General features: G+C 39.1%; 1 protein-coding gene across 2 annotated transcripts in view; it reads left to right on the forward strand.

Annotated features, from left to right (window-relative positions):
- The first annotated feature begins 3,432 nt into the window (after positions 1 to 3,432).
- NRDE2 (NRDE-2, necessary for RNA interference, domain containing) overlaps positions 3,433 to 22,442 on the forward strand; it is a 46,904-nt gene continuing 27,894 nt past the window's right edge. For both annotated transcript variants that reach the window (XR_011073660.1, XM_068541603.1), the window contains exons 1-4: positions 3,433 to 3,521; positions 17,000 to 17,108; positions 18,120 to 18,353; positions 21,440 to 21,589. Coding sequence is in view for 1 of the 2 variants with exons in the window: in XM_068541603.1 (XP_068397704.1) it covers positions 3,458 to 3,521; positions 17,000 to 17,108; positions 18,120 to 18,353; positions 21,440 to 21,589 (557 nt within the window). In the remaining variant the exon portion in view is untranslated. The remainder of the gene's footprint in view (positions 3,522 to 16,999; positions 17,109 to 18,119; positions 18,354 to 21,439; positions 21,590 to 22,442) is intronic.

Here is a 22,442-nt window from a genome sequence, read left to right on the forward strand (position 1 = left end):
GCATTTATGCATCTTATGTAAATGTAACACGTTTTATTTCCTCTTTGGGTATTTCAGTTACCTGAAATCTTCTTCAAGTATTAATTTTTACACAGGTAATCAATTATACCTAAAAGTATGGTAAATTTTAAATTATTCGATGGTCTGAAACTTTGCCTAAACTTCATAAGATTTCGACTTAAAATCAGGAGTCTAAAGCAGTTACTCGATTACACACTTTTAAATTGTTCTTATAAGGGGTCTCTTAAGCCAAGTTCTCTTCCCCATCTGTAGTACAGAAAATATCTAATATGCCCAGATTCCTTCTTATGACAAAAACGTTACTATTATGGCCCTGATTCTCCTAACCCTTCCACATTAGTTGCTCTTCTGGAATGGAAGGATACGAAGCAGTGGGGAAGGCGGCAGCCAGGGGAGTTTGCTAAGGGAGGCGTCTGCTAAGGGAGGCGGAAGCTGCCCCGATTAACTGAGGGAACTTAGAGCCAGAGATTTTGGTAGAACCTGAAAGTTGCAGACTTTTGCTGCTCATATCATCATACTAAGTCTCTTTTTGTAAGCACTGTGTAGAGGCCTTCAATACTTGAAGCGTGCTCATTTTGGATGCACACAACCTAATTCTCACACAGGTCTGCAGCTTTCACAAGAGTCCATCCATCCTTTGATTTGATTTGCATCTCCCACTCTTAATCTATTTCCTAACTAAAGATCTTTGAACTCCCTAGGACTCCATCACCCCCCCAGATATATTTTCATTTATTTATTTTCACCTGCAAATACTTCACTATATATCTCTGATATATAAGAACTTTAAAAAAGTAATCTCAGTGCCATTAGTACATTAGTACATCTAACAGAATTAATAAGAATTACCTGATGTCGTCTAATATTCTGTCAACTTCTAATTTCTCCATCTATCTCAAAAAAAGTATTTTTATAATTCTTCCAACCAGAATCATAATGAGGCTGTATATTGCATTTGGTTGATATATCTCTAAAATCTTTTAATCTATTTCAGTCTCCCACCCCCTTAAAGATGTTGATTCATTGAAGAAACTGGGTTGTTTTCTATAATTTCCCACACTCTGAATTTGGCTGATTGCTTCTAGGTGGTATGAGCTCTTTAAATTGTTCCTTTACCCATATATTTCTGGTAGCAGTCTTCATTAGATTCAGATTCAATTTTTTAAAGTCAAGAATACTTCATAAGTGGGTAAATATATTTTCTAACCAGCAAAGACCTTTGAACTTGAGAGGACCTTGAATTCTTTTGTATTTCTAAAATATTTAAAATGATAAATTGATTGAAGTTTGGATATTTCACAAGGCTTTGAGTCAGACTTGCAGTCACAACTCACATAATAGCTAACTTGTATTAAGTGCTTTCCACGAGCCAGGCACAAGCCTAAGCACTTTACCTCTATGCTAATTTAACCTTCAAAACATTTTGCAGAAGAAACTGTCCACACAAAAAAATTAATCAATTGTCAATCTAAGAAAGAAGTGGAAAGTTTTGTTTGAGCCAAACTGAGGATTATAATACAGGAGACAATCTCCCAGACAGCTCTGAGAACTGGTCTGAAGAGATAAAGTAGGAGGCCAGAATGTATGTGATTTTGGTGAAGGGTTACATGCAAACTCTCATCTTGATAGAAGGTTACTGCTATTCGGGAGGAAAAGATATCTTAGTTAATGGTTTTAGTGCTTTTCTAAGTATTGGAAGGTGCAAGAAACCGGGTTCATAAAATTTTCACCTGAAAATATCTAACTATCTGAGAGCCAGTTCTATCAGTTCTCCCAGAGCACAAAGTGCCTCATCCTGATGCTTGCCCTGAATTCCTTTCAGGGATTCCTTTCAGTGACTGCAGTGGCTAGTGACTTGATTCTTGTAGAACTGGATGGTGGGTGACATTCTTTATTTTACAATCCCCTCCCTTTTGGTCTTAATTTTGACCAAGGTTTGGGAGGCATTTTGTGACCACTTTGTCCCAAGGTGCCAGGAATGCTCATTCCCAGGTCAAGCAAAGATTTCATTGATAGGCCCCTCAAGGTACTGTATTGGACTAGGCCCCTTTAACAGTAACCAAAAGCCTCTGGACTGCCTGTCTTACTAGTCTTCTACGGTCCAGGAAATGGTTCCCTCTTGTTGCTTTTTCCCGTATCTAGAGTTACACTATTACAATCATTGATCTTATAGAACTATGTATTTGATCAATCACTTCAAGGCATCTGTTCATCATTAATTTTATCTGAGACTCAGTCACACATTTGGTAATGCAAGAAACAATAATCTTATAGAATAGACAGAAAACAAGTAATATAGCTAGAAACATTAATAAGTTCATAAAGATGTATTTAAGCCAAGAACTTCCATAAGGTGTGGCCCAGTATTCTCCCCAGGTCGTCTGACCAGTCTGTTCCGCACCAGTCACTATCTTTAAGGGAAATGACATATTGGCATTGTACATAAAGTTCACCAAAGATGCCTACACATACAGGGTGAGTGGTGGGTCATGAGTGACCCCTTACGGGATTCAGAAAGGAATGTTATCTTCTGAGGAATTACCCAGCTGGCACCAGAAAAAGAAAAATTGATCTTTATGGTTGAGCAGGTATTTCTGCCATTGGGGAGGTCTGGTTAATGCGCAATGCAGATGTATGATGCACACTAGACGGGAGGGAGGAGGTACAAATGGGCAGAGAAAAATTTTTGTTTAAATGTTTATCTTGCCTTAAAATACAAACTTTTATTTCATCAAAACTGAAGCTTAGGGCTTCCCTGGTGGCGCAGTGGTTGAGAATCCGCCTGCCAATGCAGGGGACACGGGTTCGAGCCCTGGTCTGGGAAGATCCCACATGCCGCGGAGCAACTGGGCCCTGTGAGCCACAACTACTGAGCCTGCGCGTCTGGAGCCTGTGCTCCGCAACAAGAGAGGCCGCGATAGTGAGAGGCCCGCGCACTGCGATGAAGAGTGGCCCCCGCTTGCCACAACTAGAGAAAGCCCTCGCACAGAAACGAAGACCCAACACAGCCAAAAATAAATAAATAAATTAACAAAAATAAATTAATAAACAAAATTTTTAAAAAAACAAAAAAACTGAAGCTTAGGGAGTTTGATTTGAGTCAGTTAGGAAGCCATGGTGTGAACTCAGGGGTGTAATCAGAATCCCAACTTCCTTGAACTTTGTGCTCTGAACAGTTGCACCTCCAGTCTCAGCATTTTCCGGTTCTCACAGAAGCCTGACAGTACTAATTACTGGGAAGTGGTCCCTTCCGCCCCTCCCCCATCATGCCCCGCCCCCTTTCATTCCGCCCCGCCCCCGCGGTTGGGGTCCAGGCCAAAGGACCGACGGGAAAACTACACTTCCCAGAGTGCACAGCGACCGCAAGGGCCTTACTACCGGCCTCGGCTTCCCGGCGCCATTTTTGTGGAGTGAAAAGGCGGTGCGGCCTGTGATCATGGCGCTGTTCCCCGCCTTTGCGAGTGTTAGTGAGGCGCCCGAGAGTGGGAGCCCCAGGAAAGGTAAGCACACAAAAGGGATGAAGAAGGTACTTGGCAGGCTTAGGGCGGAGTTTCTTGGGCCCAGGTCTCGCCCTTGCCTTGGATTTGTTTATTCATTTGTATCCCAGAGTTCTCCGCGGTGCTGCAAAGCCTTCTGGGAGGAGCAGCGGCACTCGTCCGGGTTTCTGGGCTCGAGTTGTAGAGTCCAGAAGGAGAAAGAAAGACCAGGAGAGGCCTCGGAGCTGGGACTTCCATGTAATCATATTGTTGAGCCCCGTTTTCTCCCCCCAGCCTCAGTTACTTCACCTGTAAAATGGAAACAGTGGTACTCCACATCTCGGGGAGACTCCTGATGCAAATGCTGGGTGTTCTTATTACAGCTTTTTTTCCTTCTCTGTTCTCCTTATTCTGAATTGTTTATTGGGCTCATACCTTTTGGCCGACCAAGAGCTAGAGAATTAGGATCCAAAGGCTAATCAAACACAGTTTCTCTCCAGATGGGCACAGCTTCTGGGAATAAGAACTAACATTTATTTATTGAGGGTCGACTGTAGGTCAGGTAATGGCATTACATATTTTATTTAAGCCTTAAGCGTTCCCAGATCTGCATTGTTAAAAACACAATGCACATAGTGAATTGTAATTTGAAGTGATTAATCCTAAATCATGCCCATATGTGGCAGAGTCCAGCTGTGTCTGACACCTTTATCGTATCCTGTCGTAATTCCTACATTTCTTTTTTTGGTATACTTCTCAAAATTGTGAGTAATTTCTTATATAATTAGTGTAATTTTGGTCATCCTTTACTAGACCGTAACATTCATGTAGTCAGAAACAGTGTTTGTCTATTCATTGCAGCATCGTTAACCCCTAGCACAGGCCCAAAGAATAGTAGGTGTTCGATAAATATTAGCTGAATGTACAGACCAATAGTAGGTACTTAACAAAAAAGTAACAGTACATACAAGGTGGGATGTTACAGATGACACAGGTGAACCAGAGGAATAATGACTTCTGTGGGGAAGTTCAAAGAAAGCATTATATAGGAGCTAACTTTGGAGATGGGTCTTCAAGAGGGTAGGATCTGGACAAAGAGATAGTGGAAGGGCATTCCAGGGCCTTCAAAGGCACGCAGGAAGGAAAACATGAGACCTCTGCAAAAAACTGCAAATAGTTCAATTTGTCTGGAAATGTAGAGGTGTAAGGAGGCACCCTGGGAAATATGGTTGGAACTGGTGATGAGGGATGGTACTGACTTGAATAACAGGCCAAGGGTTAATCCTTTTATTTTGGGAGGGTGAAGTGGCAGGTTTACAGGGGAGTGTTGCTCTTGTCATTTATCTTAACCAGTATTTATTGGACATCTTCTGGGTACCCAGCATCAGGGTAATGATTGTAAAAGAGCTTTTTATTCTTTTTAAATTTATTTATTTTCGTTTTGTTTTTTTAATTTTTATTTTATATTGCAGTGTAGTTGATTTAAAATGTGTGAATTCCAGGTGTACAAGATGATTTAGTTATACATATACATATATCTATTCTTTTTCAGATTCTTTTCCCATATAGGTTATTACAGAGTATTGAGTAGAGTTCCCTGTGCTATACAGTAGGTCCTTGTTGATTTCTGTTTTATATATAGTAATGTATATATGTTAATCCCAACCTCCTAATTTATTCCTCACCCCCCACCTTTCCCCTTTGGTAACCATAAGTTTGTTTTCTAAGTCTGTGTGTCTGTTTCTGGTTTGTAAATAAGTTCATTTGTATCATTTTTTAGATTCCACATATAAGTGATAGCATATGGTGTTTGTCTTTCTCTTTCTCTGACTTCACTTACTATGATAATCTCTAGGTTTATCCATGTTGTTGCAAATGGCATTATTTCACTCTTTTTTATGGCTGAGTAATATTCCATTGTATATATGCACCACATCTTCTTTATCCATTCATCTATTGATGGACATTAAGGTTGCTTCCATGTCTTGGTTATTGTAAATAGCGCTGCAGTGAACAGTGGGGTGCATGTATCTTTTTGAAATATGGTTTTTTCAGGGTATATGTCCAGTAGTGGAATTGCTGGGTCATATGGTAGTTCTATTTTTAGTTTTTTAAGGAACCTCCATACTGTTCTCCATAGTGGCTGTATCAATTTACATTCCCACCAGCAGTGTAGGAGGGTTCCCTTTTCTCCACACCCTCTCCAGCACTTATTGTTTATAGACTTTTTGATGATGACCATTCTGACCGGTGTGAGTTGATACCTCATTGTAGTTTTGATTTGCATTTCTCTAATAATTAGCAATGTTGAGCATCTTTCCATGTGCCTATCGGCCATCTGTATGTCTTCTTTGGAGAAATGTCTATTTAGATTTTGTGCCCATTTTTTCTTTTTTTTTGATTGGGTTGTTTACTTTTTTGATATTGAGCTGTATCAATATGAGCTGTATGTATGAGCTGTTTGTATATTTTGGAGATGAATCCCTTGTCGGTCACATTGTTTGCAAATGTTTTCTCCCCTTCTGTGGGTTGTCTTTTCATTTTGTTTATGGTTCCCTTTGCTGTGCAAAAGCTTTTAAGTTTAATGAGGTCCCATTTGTTTATTTTTGTTTTTATTTTCGTTACTCTAAGAGGTGGATCCAAAAAGATACTGCTGCAGTGTACATCAGAGGGTGTTCTGCCTATGTTTTCCTCTAAGAGTTTTACAGCATCTGGTCTTACATTTTAGGTCTTTTATCCAGTTTGGGTTTATTTTTGTGTATGGTGTTAGAGAATGTTAAGAGCTTTTTATAAAGTATTGTATTTAAAAAAATTTAAACACAACATTATTAAGCATAATGAAATTAACTATAATTCTTTAATATCATCTAATTGTCAGTTAATGTTCAAATTGCCAGAGTTGTTTCAAAAATGGCCTTTTACAGTTGGTTTCTTCAAGTCAATATCCAAAGAAATCCAACAGTGCATTTTGGATATGTCTCTTAGGTCTTTTTAAAAAATATAAAACAGTTTCTCCCTCCCTTCTATTTTCCCTTGTGATTTGTTGAGGAAACTGCGTCATTTGTCCTACAGACATTTCCCACCAAATCCTTATGGTGTCATTTAACATGCTTCTCTACCCTAGAATTTCCTGTAAACTGATAGTTAGATGTAGAGAGTTAATTAGATTCAGGTACAGTGTTTTTAGTTGAAAATACCTCATTGGGTATGCTCTACACTTGCTGTTGAGCCAAATCAGGAGGATGAGCGGTCCAGTTTTCTCTCTTTTAGTAGTGAGATTGATCGCTGGATTCCTGGATGGCCTGATTCATCCATCATGAAGCTGCCCATCAGGCTTTCACCTAATGATTTTTGCAGCCATTTATGATTATTGCTTAGATCCACCGTTTCATTGGGGTTACAAAATGGTTATTTTCCGTTTTTAGCATTCCTCCTATATTTATTAGTATCAGTTATCCTATAAAGAACTTTTTCTCAACACTGTTGGGATACCCCGAAATACAGTTCAGGCAGGAAAGACAGGATGAATACTTGATTTATTCCTTTTGTCAGTTTACAGAATAACAAGTTTGGGTCTTGGCAACTTTTAGAGGTGACAAGTGAGGTGTTTCTCCCTACCCCCTTTAATTATGAACTCATGAATTTTTAACATACTTATATTTCAGTCCATTGCAAATACTATTTTCTAATGCTCAAATTGTCCCATTTTTGGCTAATGGGGCCTTGATCAAGTTGGGCCTGTGTCTTTTTGGCATAAACCGGTTGTCTTTAATCACTTCCTTGCTTTCTGCCCTAAAAGCTGCCCAGAGCTCATCGCTTACATGTTTTATTATGGCCTGGAATTGACCATTTCTCAAAGGAACCCTGGTTTCTCTTAGTGGAAAATGGTATGGGTATGTTAAAACCACAAATTGGATGTTGGGAGTACTCATGGCACTGGGTTGTCATTACTTCTAAACATTTTCAGTGGCCAGAACCAGAAAGAGAAAAATACATCATGACTTCATACTGATATTTCTAATCCAAGTTTAAGATTATGAGATTTTTAATTGATTTCTTTGACTTACTATTTATATTTATTTCCTCTTATGCTGAAAATATTAGTTCTTAGTGTCATTAGTCCAACTATGTATAGATCCAAAATAACAATAGTAATATGACAATACTAAATAGTTCACTATTTCTTTATGGTTCTATTTGTCCTTAGGCTATATCCCACAACCCACGTGCTGTCAAATTACTGTGTTTTAAATTCACTTGAAATAATTCTCTGTGTGGTTTCATTACCAATTTGATATACAATTAGGTATATTTGTTTTTAATTTTGGGGGATTGTGTTTTTCTTCTTTTTGATTTGGTCCTGTTTTATAATGTTGTGAAACATTTACATGGTTCTAAAGTTGAAAATACATATAACCCAGTTGTTTTCAGAGAAAAAACTTCCATCTCAATTCTCCAACTTTCCCCTACAGTTTAGAATTTTTAGTAGTCAATGATATCCTTCCGTTTTTTTCCTCCTTAATATGAGCAACTACATTTCCGTTCTGTTTCTCTTTTTTATTTTAATTTTTTGTTTTTCTATTAAAGTATAGTTAATTTACAATGTTTCAGATATGCAGCAAATTGATTTATACATACATATATATATATATATATATACTTTTTCAGATTCTTTTCCATTATAGGTTATTACAAGATATTAAATATAGTTCCCTGTGCTATACAATAGGTCCTCATCGTTTCTCTATTTTATATATAGTAGTGTGTATCTGTTAATTCCAAGTCCCAAATTTATCTCTCCTCCCCCCTCCACTTCTGTTTCTTAAATGCATATTATTCTGCATTTTACCTAAAATCCCAGACATCACTCTACAGTGGAGTATAGAAGTCTTCCTCACTTCTTTTGACTGGTACACAGAGCTCCATAGTGTGGATGTCACATACTTTATTCTGTCAGTCCCTATTAAGGACATTTTGACTGTTTCTGGTATTTTGCTGTTAAAAATAGAAGCACTGTACTTTTGGCCTTACACTATAAAATGTTATAAAAATGTAAGATGGTGTTAGTACTGGTGTGTGCAGAGTTTCAATCAAAAACAGAAACAGAAACAAAAAACTCCTGGACAGGAAAGATGAGCAATACCAAAGCAAGTGAGAGAGGCTCTGTTCTCCACTCTCTCGGTACTGTTAAGAGTTAGGCCAGGATTTAAGCAGGCATCACACTCAGTAAGTGTTTTGGGGAGGCTAAATTCAGTAGCCTTCATTCTCTCAACAAACAGGTATCCAGCGCCTCCCTTGTGTTAGGAGCAGCAGAAAGACCCCAGTGTGTGATCCCTCCAATTCTCGAGCTTTTCTTTCTACACCATCAGATTTATTAGGCTTGTCTACTCTAAAACATTGTTGCTTGGGGGTTGACTATTTAGACAGAGTTGGGATGGAAGATATGAGGCATACGAGTCAGGTGTATTATTTATATTTGGGGAAGAAACTACACACATTGCCTTTTTACCTGAAACCTGCTCTTCTTTCTGTGTCCACATGTCAGAAAATGGCACCACCATTCTCCCAGGCCAAAACTTAGACACATACCTCAACTTGCTGTTTCCCCCATTCAGTTCTTCATCCAGTCCTTCCAAATAACTCTTAAATTTGTTAGTTTCCCTCTATTCTCACTGCCACTGCATAATTGTCACCATGGTCATCCCCTGGATTATTACAACGGCCTCCTAAATAGTCACTCCCTGAACCACTCTCCACACCGTAGCCAGAATTTTAAAACTACTTATTTAAAAACACTATGTGTCTCTGATATAATCCATACCAGTGTTTTCTTAGGTCAGTCTCCCAAAACAATAGAAATAAAAACAAAACTAAACAAATGGGACCTAATCAAACTTACAAGCTTTTTGCACAGCAAAGGAAACCATAAACAAAACGAAAAGACAACCCACAGAATGGGAGAAAATATTTGCAAATGATGCGACCAACAAGGGCTTAATTTCCAAAATACACCAACAGATCATACAACTCAACAACAAAAAACCAAACAACCCAATTGAAAACTGTGCAGAAGACCTAAATAGACATTTCTCCAAAGAAGACATACAGATGGCCGATAGGCACATGGAAAGATGCTCAACACTGCTAATTATTAGAGAAATGCAAGTCAAAAGTACAATGAGGTACCACCTCACACCGGTCAGAATGGCCATCATTAAAAAGTGTACAAATAACAAATGCTGGAGAGGGTGTGGAGAAAAGGGAACCCTCTTATACTGTTGGTGGGAATGTAAGTTGGTGTAGCCACTGTGGAAGACAGTATGGAGGTTCCTCAGAAAACTAAAAATAGAACTACCATATGATCCTGCAGTCCCACTCCTGGGCATATATCTGGACAAAACTATAATTCAGAAAGATACATGCACCCCTGTGTTCATCACAGCACTATTCACAGTAGCCAAGACATGGAAACAACCTAAATGTCCATCAACAGATGAATAGATAAAGAAGATGTGGCACATACATACAATGGAATATTACTCAGCCATAAAAAAGAATGAAATAATGCCATTTGCAACAACGTGGATGAACCGAGAGATTATTGTACTAAATGAAGTAAGTCAGAAAGAGAAAGACAAATACCACATGCTATCACTTATATGTGGAATCTAAAATATGGCACAAATGAACCGACCTACAAAACAGAAAGACTTACAGTCATAGAGAACAGACTTGTGGTTGCCAGGGGAGGGGGTGGGGTGGGGGGAGGGATGGATTGGGAGTTTGGGGTTAGTAGATACAAACTATTGTATATAAAATGGATAAACAACAAGGTCCTACTGTATAGCCCAGGGAACTAAATTCAATATCCTGGGAAAAACCATAATGGAAAAGAATATAAAAAAGAATGTATGTGTATAACTGAGTCACTTTGCTGTACAGCAGAGATGGGCACAACATTGTAAATCAACTATACTTCAATAAAAAAATTTAAAAAACCACTATGTGCCATTCACTGGTCTAAATGCTTTACAAATACATATTAAGTCACTGAATCCTCATAACAGCCCTATGAAGTCGGTATTATTGTCAGCATTTTTAGGGAGGAGGAAACAGGCACAGAACCAGGATTTGGGCTCAAGCAGTCTAGCTTCAAAACGTGTGTGCTTAAACACTGTTCTTTGCTGCTGATCTTTTGAACCCTAGGCCTGATTTTGTCACCCTTGCTCAAAACTCAAGCATTTTCCCATTGCTCTTAGGGTAAACACAAACTCTAATATGGTTGTTTTTAAGGCCCCTGAACCTCTCCGGCTTCATTTTGCTCCTCCTCCCCCTCACTCCCAGTGGTCCAGCCATAGCAGCTTTCTCCTGTTTCCCAGAGAGTCATGCTTTCTCACGTTCAGGCCTTTGTATAAGCCATTTCCCCTGCCTAGATGCTTCCTAGGAGCATATTTGCCTACTTTTTTTCTCATCCTTTAGGTCTTATTGAGCTGTTCTCCCAGGCAGCTTTCTCTGATCCATACCTAGTTTGCACTAGGGAACCCAACTGTGTGCTCTCATTATACCCTGTAACTCTTCTTTATCTTGGCGTTTGTCTAATTGCATGTAAATGACTGCCAGTGTGTCCGCTCCCTGAGGGCTGTCCTGGGTTTGTCCATGCCTGGCTCTCAGTGAAGAAGTGCTGGATGAAAGGAGAAGACTTGGAGAGATTAGGTTTTTTGTTCCGAGTTGCACAACGAATAAACTTTAAAGCCAGTGTTTGAACGCAAGTCCTTCTGACACCGGAAAATGTATTATAAACCACACTGTGATATTGGAATGTTGGGGTTTGGTTGTTTAAACATTACCTTTGGGATCCCTGGGTCTCTTCAAATTGTAGGTTAACTCTGTGGAAAGGCTGACTCTGCTTAGATTCTCTGTACTCGGCGTCTTAAATGCAGTTCTTAGTCATGTTTGCCAGTGCTGTTTGTACGAATGCTTGTGCTCTCAGATTCTTTGTCAGGAATCAAGTGTTTCCATCAAAACAAAGAGCTTGGCTCATTCTTTTTAAAGGAATAACCCCCTTCCCTAATATAGATGCTGTAGAGCCCTAGAAATGTCTTTTGAATTATCCCTGAAGGGGTGGCGCTTGCCTCTGAGTTCACGTAAACTCATAATCAGTGCTATTTTGTTATACAGGTTTCCCCCACTATCTGAAGGCAGAGCAGCGTTCCGGTGAAACCTTTCCTAAGCTGAAATGGTGTACAGTGAAGAAACAGTTACTTCAGGCCACGTCTTGCTAACGGATGCACAAAGTAAATGAGGATAAAGCACAGATACTCACAGACATAGTTCAAAGCTATGGCGGCTCGATGCTGCGCTCCTTCCTGGGGAGGGAGCTTGGTGAGGCCACTGTTGCTGCTTGGGGTGCTCGCTGCCTCTCTGAAGGCTCGCTGCAAAACGAACACTGAAGGCTGCTTTCGCTTTTCGCTTTTTTTTTTTTTTTTTTTGGTAAAAGCGAAAATCCTCTTCGGACTTTGGCTAGTGAAAATAGGTACTAGTTGAAGGTCTTTCATAAAACGAAAGTGCCATAAAGTGAACTTTGGAGAAGCGGGGGAAAGCCTAATACAATGGGGAATGGGTGTAGAACAAGGATATTTTATCCACTTGTGGTTCAAAATTTGTTTTTATTTTTTTTACTTTTTAATTTAAAAAAATTTATTATTAATTGATTAATTTATTTTTGGCTGTGTTGGGTCTTCGTTGCTGCGCACGGGGCTTTCTCTAGTTGCGGTGAGCGGGGGCTGCTCTTCGTTGCGGTGCACGGGCTTCTCAGTGCGGTGGCTTCTCCTGTTGCGGAGCACAGGCTATAGGTGCGCGGGCTTCAGTAGTTGTGGGCGTGTGGGCTGAGTAGTCGTGGCTCGCGGGCTCTAGAGCGCAGGCTCAGTAGCTGTGGCGCACAGACTTTGTTGCTCCGCGGCATGTGGGATCTTCCCGGACCAGGGATCGAATCCGTGTTCCCTGCATTGGCAGGCGGATTCTTGACCACTCTGCCACCAGGGAAGTCCCCAAAATTTGTTTTTAAAATTTAAATCTATTCATGACAATTCCTTCTTCCCTCCATCTGTAGTGGAATTGAATTAAAGCATTTTCACTAGTGATGGAGAAATAGAATTATATAATAAACTTATATAATCGCAAAAAGCATTTCAGCTTGAAGTATTCAGTGATAATTCATTATATTTTTTTCTGTAAAATTGCACACGATGTGGTTTTTGTAGATACCTGCCTGTTTTTGTTAGGCAGTAGTTCTAAAGTGGTTTTTCTGCCTGATACTTACACTCTTCTTCCTTTCTTAGATGTGTGTATGTGTATAGCAGGGTGCTAATTTCCAGGTAAGTTTCAACCTGTGATTTACTTACTAACCTGCCGGGACAAAAGGTTTGTCAGCTAGTCATCTTCTCTATCTTAAACCCTAGGCATGTGGTATCCTGCTAGTCTTCTCTGTAACGTGTTACATCCTGCTTGGTATGAGCACAGTTATCTAAATACATAATTGGTATTTGTAAATTATTTGAGGATGTAAGTAAATATAGAAAAGGACTTTGCAATCTGATTAATAAAGCATCTTTTGATCTCAGATGACTTTCTAGGATTCTGTGTAATTAAAATTTAAGAATGCAAATGTATCACATGAACAGTTAATGTTATGGTTAAATATAAGCACCGTGTGAGCAGGGACTTGTTCACCACTGTGCCTCCAAAGCCTGGAACTGTGCCTGGACACATAGTAGATATTCCATTCTTTAATGATTAAATCTGAATTTACAATGAAGACTGGAAGAATTATTAAGTAGTACTTTATGCCTAGATAATGGCATGCTTTTAACAATCAAATTTTTTCAGTTCTGTAAATTAGTTGCTGGGGGTACAGGGAGGCAGAGATATGATTCAGATCTTCATTCACTTTACTTATTCAACAAATATTTATTGACTCCAGTTACTTTGTACCAAGGCACTGTGCTAGGAGTTGGGAATACAGGAGTGAATAGTCATGGCTCCTGCCCTCATGTCTCTTTTGGTTTGGAAAGAAGGGAGTGGGAGGAGTGGAGGCAAGCTGGAAACTTGGATGCACAAGTTGTAAACCAGTTGGTATATTTGTTTGGCTGGAAGAATATTTTTGTCGTTTTCTTTTTTTCTGTTGTCACTCTCGATAGTGTCATAGTAATCATTACTCATCTGGTCCCTGTAAGGATTTGAGTTGTTGGCCTTTGGCTTAGACTATGATGGGAAAACTTGGCATGCAGATAATGAGATTGCAATGTGAAAATTGCTGTTGTAGCCCCCTGTACCGATTGCAGGGAGACTTAGGAAAAGCAACTCCTTAGCTGAGGAGGTGAAGAGTTAGCACCATGGCATGGTTAGAGGGGGCTGGATGGAGGATCACAGATCCAGATGTGTGTGTGACTTAACTTCTTTGAGCCTCCAACTATTGATCTGTAACTGAGGGAAGGGTATCCAGGCTGTGCTCCAGTGAGCCTTTGTGGACCTGCTCCCTCCCTGTGAGCCCCCAACAAGGGCATCCTGCTTTGTCTATTCTGCATTTTGAACTTCTCTGAAAGATTGTGCTTGAACAGTGAGTTCCTTGGCTAAGAAAGTTTGAAAATCTCTGGACTAGGTGACCTCCCAAATTTTTCTAGGCCTAACACCCAAGGATTATTACTTTAATATTCCACACATGGTCACTGTTAATATGATAGCTTCCCTCCTCCCACCCCCCAAAAAGCAGCAGCAACTTCTTATCAGGTAAAAATACCTTTTGTTCCTATAAAAGGTCATTTGATTGAGATGAAGGTCACTCAGAGGATCAGTGATGATTTGAGTCCAAAACCCGAGTTTTAGTTCTTTATAAACTACTTTTTTTCCTCCCCACAGTGGTCCCATATGGCAAAGCCTTAAATGCATCCTTTAAAAGCTTTTTTTTGTACCTTCTGAAGGACTTTGGAGAGCTACACACTTTGTTGTTTTAATGTATCTATTTCTTTACACTTCCTCCAAGCTGTCCTCACTATCCAGATATTTATGTAAAAATATAATGGACTTCTTTGAGAGCATCTCTCCTTGCATATTGTTTGTTCCATTTTTTTCCCACTTTTCCTCTGCTCATGATAGAATCCAATTATTGTGAAAATAATTGTGATCTCAGTGAGCAACAGGAACTATTTTCGCATACCTCTTGCCAGGAATTAGGTCCAAGGGAAGGGAACCCCACAGAAGGAAAAAGGAGACAGTAGAAGAAAGACTGCATGAACAATTCTTTAAACTCTTTATTAAGTATGACCTTAAAAATTACTTGATCCCTTTGAGCCTTAGTTTCCTCTTCTGTACAATGAAGATTGTAGTACCTCCTATAGAGGGTTGTTGTGAGGATTAAAAGATGTAAATTAAGTGCTTAACCTGTTGTTTGGCCTACAGTAAAGCCCTTCATAAGCTAGATTCCCTCTCTTCTTTCCCTTTTTCCTGTGCTTTTCAATGTACCTTTTCTCTTTAGGAACTTTCCTTCCTTCCTCCATCCCCTCTTTTCCACAAATATTTATTAAACTCCTACTGATGTATGCCAGACATTGCTCTCAGTGCTAGGGATACAGCAGTGAATAAAATAAGGTACTGTATCATGGAGCATACATTCTGATATCCCCTCTTCACTAAGATGCAATTACCATCAGGGACTAGAATACAGAATATATAAAGAACTCTTACAACTCAATAATAAAAAGACAACCCAGTTAAAAAATGGGGAAAGATTTGAATAACTGTTTCTGTTGAAATATGAAGGGCCAACAAGCAAACACATGAAAAGATTCTCAACATCGTTAGTCACCTGGGAAATGGAAATCAAAACCACAGTGAGAAAACAGCATACCCAGTAGGGTGACTGTAATCTGAAAGACAGAGTAACAAGCTGGCAGCGATGTGGAGAAATTGGAATCCTCATACCTTGTTAATGGGAGTATAAAATGGTGCAGCCAGTTAGGAAAACAATCTGACAGTTCCTCAAAATGCTGAACATGAGTTACCATATGACCCAGCAATTCTGCTCCTAGATATCTGCCCAAGATAACTGAAAACATATGTCCATATAAAAACTTGTACCTGAATGTTCATAGCAACATTATTTATAATAGCCAAAAAGTGGAAGCAACCCAAGTGTCCCTCAACTGTTAAAGGATAAAATGTGGTATAGACATAAAATGGAATTATTATTCAGCAATGGAAACGAATGGAATACTGATACATGATACAGCATGGATGAACCTTGAAAACATTATGCCAAGCGAAAGAAGCCAGTTACAAAAGACCGTATATTGTACGATCTTGTTTATATTAAATGTCCAAAGTAGACAGATCTGTGGAGAGAGAAAGTAGATTCGTGGTTGCCTAGGGCTGGTTGTGGGAGTCGGAGGGCAGGAGGTGGGTGATGGGGAGTTGCTGCTAATAGGTGTGGGGTTTCTTTTGGGGATGATGAAAATGTTCTAAAGTTATCTTACAGTGACAGTTGCACAATTCTAAATATACTAAAAACCATTGACTTGTCCACTTTAAATGGGTAAACCTTGTATATAATCTATATCCCAGTACAACTGTTAAAAAATGTAATTAACCCTTCTCTCTTCTAACTTCAACCATTTTGTGGGTCCTTTCTCCTGAGCATGTGATTATGCTCTGGCCTCCCATCCTAAAACAAAACAGGACAAAATACACACCCCTCCGTGGGCCCCCTTGCTGCCACCATTCTTTTCCTTTCCTTCACAGCCAAGACTCCTAAAAGTTAGAAAATAAGTAATTTAGAAATAGTTCATTATAGAAGAGTTAGAAATTAATGGATAAGCAGAAAGAAGAAAAATTTTGGACATTTAACCTCACCGCCCAGAGATAATCATTATTAACATCTTATATAATTTTAGCATTCATTTAAAAAGTTGACACCTTCTGTTTTTATTTTCACAGAGTACTGTTATAAGGAAAAGCTTATGTTAAGTTACTATACTAAGATAGAACGTTGGACTTTTTTTTTAAAGAAAAATATCTGAATCTTCTGGAATAATGTTAAGCCTGGTGGGTTTCTATGCATGATTTGACTTTTTTTAACTTCTTGGAATTATCTAAATCAAATTTGGGGTCATTAAAACCTAATGCTTTGGAAGAGTTCATGCTCATTAGAGTGTGGATGGAATACATAAAGCCTTGTTGTATTTTAGGCCATGCTTATTACATGGCTTTTGCTTAAGCTACAGCCTGATATCACAAGAGGATTTCAGTTTTAAATATTTTAGAGTGTGTTAAAGCCCCATGCCCTATGAAATAACAATTTCATGGATTCCCTTCAGCTTCTGTGGACTGTTCAAAATGTCTGGCTGACGTTGGCTGTGAATTAAGATGTCAGCTGGTAAGATGGATTTCCTGCTTTAGAAATCCTATTGAGCTAATTTCATTGATCTTTTCTCCTTTTTGCCCATGTGCAGAATTAGACTGGCTGAGCAACCCAAGCTTTTGTGTTGGAACCGTAACATCTCTGAGCCAACAAACTGAAGAGGCCACAGCCTTTGTTTCTGAAGAGTCGCTACTGACCAGGTAGTTTTTTTGATATTTTTGATAGGTGGATTTTTAGTCTTTGTCAGCTTAGTTTGAATGATGCTCCTTAGAAAACACTGTGATAAGAGTTAAGTAAAACTTTTCCTTTTACCTGATGTAATGAGGTGATCTTTGACTATTTTCCCTTATCACTCTTACAGATTATCCTTTTTTTTCCCTTTCCATTGGAGTGGCAAGTACATGACACAGTTACTGCCAGTAATTAGGCCACAAGGGAAATGGCATCATTGTGATTCTTAAGTAACTTTATTAACCTCATTAGTAACTTTTAGAATATTGTAATTCAGGTATTTCTTTAGTTGCATAAAGGTAGACGTTGCATGCAAAAATAGAAGGAGCTTTTGTAATAACGTAGGATAAAACCTCATGAAAACTTTGGGGAAAGCAAAATGGCAAACATCTGTACCCAGCTTTGAAAGAATTTTGTTATAGATCACTGGACTGAGAAATGAGCTCTCTCACAAATATAGACCAAATGGTCTCATTAATATGATGTACTCTAAAAGTGTAGGAAGCTTTTAGAAATTGAGAATAGTTGATGCATGAGAGGGAGTAATGAGGAAGATCTCGTTATAACTTTAAAAAACAAGGACCAGAGTTAAACGTTTTTTTTTTTTTGGCATTAAGGATATGCTGGCATAATATGTAAGACTGAAAATAAACCTTTTATAGCATTAAAAAATACTGTATTTGATAAAATAACTGGTAGATTAATTTAAAAATATATAGCTATGAAAATATAGGTTAACAAGCTTAGAAATCTTAGAAAGATTAGAATTTCTTCAGCTGATGTTATTTTAGGTCCAACTCTTAAATCTTTAAGGTGAGTTGCAATCCAGGAAGGTACTGTATAATGTATGGGCATATAGTAAGTCTGTGTGGGCATTTATAGAATTTCCTTTTGCATATTTGTTTATTTGCATACTTACTTACATATTATTTCCCTAATTCTCTTTTGAAAATAATTCTAATGTTGATTTTCCCAAACAGGAGTCCTCTGAATTCAGAGCCTTCAGATGAAAGTGACACTAACAGAAAGCCCAAACAAACAAGCAGAAAAAAGAAGAAAGAGAAAAAGAAGAAAAGGAAGCATCAGCACCACAAGAAAACCAAGAGAAAACGTGGGCAGTCAAGTAGCAGTGGATCTGAGTCATATACTGATTCTGAAAAGGACAGATCTTCCAGAAGCATCAGAGACAGTAAAAAGGAATCAGAGAAACCGAAGTAGGTTTTCTATTCTCAAATACCTATGATTTTTCAAATCTTGAATTTTTCTCCCTTGATCGTTGCCACAAGTTAGACATCTGAATGACTATTTAGCCACTCAATCAAAATGGAGTCGATAAATACCTCAGTAAAGTGGGAGAAAAACAAAAAGAGCTCTATCATTAGGTCAACATAAGAAAAGAAAACTTTCATTAAAAAAAAAAAATAGGGCCATGATTTTATTTGAGAAATATTATTTAGACACAGTAATGATTGTGTCAAAATCTGATTCAGACAGAAAGTCTACAGGATTTCTGAAAGATGGCAGATGTGCCTTACAGTGGGCACGTGAACCAGTTCACTACTTAGCTTTACACGCTTCTGTAAAGAGTAAGAAAAATGTCTTCTTCCTCTTTCTTGATGTCTTCCTTTCAGTCACTCACATCAGAACCCCTGTGTGCATAACACACACACACACACAGGTTAAGGTTAATATAGCACTTAAAAATAATCATTGCTTTTGTCCTTATTTCACATTTGTTTAGAACCACTGCGTTAAAGGTATAGAATGGCTCATGACCACAGTGTTTCCTTTCCTTGGGGGCCTTTTTTCTCCCCGTGTTTCGCTCTGCTGTCTACGCTGAGCATAGTGTCCCAGGTGTTCTACAGGTTGACCCCAGAGCAGGTGCTTTTCCTCTCTGGTTAATCTAACTTCCTCTTACATAGGGAGGCACTTTTCCCATGCGTGAGACAGGTGGTTATGTGGTAAAACTACTTGAATTATTATTCCTCATTTAACTTTTTTCTTTTCTTTGTTCATGTGGTCTAGAAGAGAGAAAATTTAAGTCCTGTCCAAGGCATACTTGAAAAAATTTAGTGCTGTTAAGACTTCTGCGACTCTTCAGGGATTATTTGCTCTTGTGGTGTGCTTAGAAGTCCCGTTGATGTCAGTGAGAGCTCTGGTCGGAGTGAGTCTGGAATCCGGCCCGTAGTCTCCAGAGAGGCAGACACCGTAGTCTTCCGGGACCCTTCTGTCAGCAGATCAGTGTTGGAGAATGCCGCAGTCCTCTGTGGCTCAGAGGACCCAGATTTATTTAGCCTTCTCTGTGTCTCAGGTGCTATCCCAGTAACCCTAGAGGAGGAAGGAATAAAGGAGTCTAGCAACAAGGTTTCGAACTTGGCTGGATTTCTGTGGGCGGGAACCACCCCACCTTGCTTGCCTTTGAGTCCCCCCAGCGGTTGGCCCTGGGCCTGATGTGGAGTAAACCCTCAAGTACGTTTTTGTTACATGAATGAATGGATGAATGTACCATTGATATTGTTGCTTTTTTAGTATGTCTTCAAAGCAAAATACATGAATTGCTGTGTGTTCTGAAGACTCATCTTTAACTATCTTTTTTATGGCTGAGGAAAATGAGTTTTAAAGGATTTCCTGGAACTGTACAGGAATGACCATAAGAACTTGAAAGATAGTTATTTTCGGCCTGTGCTTAACCACATCAGAGGTGATCGTTACAGCCTCTTGATAGTTTTATGATCCAAACAGCATTTTTAAGTCTGTTGATATTTTGTAGAATATCCCCATTAAGATCAGAGTGGATTGTTCTTGTCTTTGTCTTTTACTTTCTCACTACTCACTTCTGCAGTCTGTTCCTGGGACAGTGACCTGGAAGAATCGTTTGTTTCTGTACAGACAGGGAGTAAAATATTACTGAGTTGTGAGAGTGTTTCCGTGATGTCAGGAAAGCGGCCTGGAGGGAGGGGTGGGTTGCATACCATATGGGACTCTATTTCTGGGTGATCGAGGGACAGCTTCCCCAGAGGTCACAGCTTATAATTGACCTTTGTCTCCTAGGATGAGCTCTTCTTCACCTTCAGGGGGAGGCGCATCCTTCCTCGTACACAGCCTAGACCACAACCTGCTTCCTGACCGCAGTACCCAGTAGGGAAGGAATGAGGGCTTGTTGTTCCCCAGGGGTGGTCTGCAGCCTGGCCCTTCCCGCCCCCTCTCCACACTGGCTTTCCATTTCTTTCTGGAATGCATCAGTCTCTTTCTCTCCCTTTGCTGCCCCTTTCAGTTTTTGTCATCAGAAAACCCTACACAGTTGTTCTGGAGGGGAATGTGTTAAAAATCACCACGTATTTTAACCCGAGATGCATCATTCAACAAATATTTATTGAGTAGCTACTTTGTGTCCCTGAAATACCATTCCCTTGTGTTGCCAGCCAAGAGTGATTTAGAAGCCTTTAGAATCTTTATTTCTATCTGGGCAGAGCCAAAAAGGAAAGATGGAACAACACTTAATGGCTGTTTTGACTACTTTGGCACCTTCTTGTGTCAGCAGCATTATGAACTGATTTTCTTTAGAGGAAGAAAGATGTTAGGTGCCAGAAAAAAACCTCCCTCTTCTTTGACTCCTAGGGAACTGGTTCCATTTGTATCTGGAAGTCTGCCAAGTCACAAATTGGTTCAAAGGGATAAATAAGGGTCTTGTCTTATAGTGGACTCTCTGCCCTTTAGATAGAGGTCCAGACGTACAGGCAAAACACCCTACACAGAGCCCAGACTATAAAAACGAGACTTAGACCATGCCTAAGTAACACGCAAGACTGAAGCATTCAGAACTGTGGCTTTGTTGCTGTTGTTGTTAAGTTTTTAGTTGGAATAAATTATCTGAGCACTTTCAAGTAAGTTAGGCAAAGTTAGGGCAGCCTTATCTTTCTTTCTCTCTTTTTTTTTTTTTTTTTTAGAAAAAGCCTTGTTTATAAATATACTTGAAAATCAAGTTATAATCATTTAAATGAATTATTTTTTTAAAAAACACCTATATCCTTCACGTGTATTTCTGGGATAAGTTGACTTCATTTCTTGGTAAAGGGTCACTTAGTGTTGACAGTTTTTGCTCTGTATTTTAAAACTTTCTCCAGAGTAGGAGTGCTCTTCCCATTTTTTTGGCATGTGCACATTTTATGTACTTAGGTGTGCTTGATGCTGTATGGAGTTTGAAATGTGTAACTTTCACATTTCTGAAACGTGAAATATGTAACTGGGAGATTTCTAAGTGCCTCTTCCCTTTTCTTGTTCACCTTCCTTTGTCCCACAGTCAAGAAAATAATGCCACTGCTGATATTGGACGTCACTTTGTTTGGCTTGAGGACATTCAGGCTCTGACGGGAGAAACCTTCAGAACAGATAAGAAGCCGGATCCTGCAAACTGGGAGTATAAGTCTCTTTACCGAGGAGATGTAGCAAGGTATCCATCGTGATAGCTCTCCCTGGTTTTCCCTGGTGGGAGGGAACTTCCTTCTCCTCTGTGCTCACTCAGCACTGTCTGTGTCTCTTTGCCTCCCCACCCCCCCATCGACTCTGTTGACTTTTATCCACTGTTAAGTTGTGTAGGCATAAACAATAGAAGGTGAGTAATCTCACATTCTAAAATAAAATTTTAAACCTGGAGATCAGGACCCAGGTCAGATTAATCTTATTTAGCCATGGTGCTTGGCATAGTGTGTGGCATAGTAGGTGTTCAATGAATATTTGTAGAATGAATGAACTGAAAAATACCTTGAAATAATTGTGACTATCCGTAAACCATTTGGTCTAATCTATATGCCGTTCTTAAAAGTTACAAAAGCCTTCTATTTATCCACCCCCTGCAACGCACACATGCCATTTTAAAAAATGACATTAAATGGTAATGACTTTTTCAAACTGTTTCCAGCATACATACGTCACCAGATAATCGTAAAAATAGGTGATGGTATTTGCTTCAGTAATGAGTTTAAACTTTTCTCCTCTAATCTGTCAATCAAAAATATTTGAATCCTCAATAAACTCTTTAGACACTTAGTACTTTGTAAGAACAGTAATACACAGTCTCTATTCCCAGACAGCTTATAGGTGATGAAAACTGAAGGTAGAGAATCCTGGAATATACGGCCAAGAGGAGGCCTTGAAGATCATTATCATTCTTCATGGGCTAATTACTTTTTAAAGTAAATTTTAGTTCCCATTACTTTGCTGCACCTCCACAGTTTAGTCATGTTGTCACTCATTGTGATACTGTAACTCACCACATAAGCAACTCCAACTAAAATTTCCTCTGT

Source organism: Eschrichtius robustus, chromosome 1 (genome assembly GCF_028021215.1).
Source record: "Eschrichtius robustus isolate mEscRob2 chromosome 1, mEscRob2.pri, whole genome shotgun sequence".
Lineage (NCBI taxonomy): Eukaryota > Metazoa > Chordata > Mammalia > Artiodactyla > Eschrichtiidae > Eschrichtius > Eschrichtius robustus.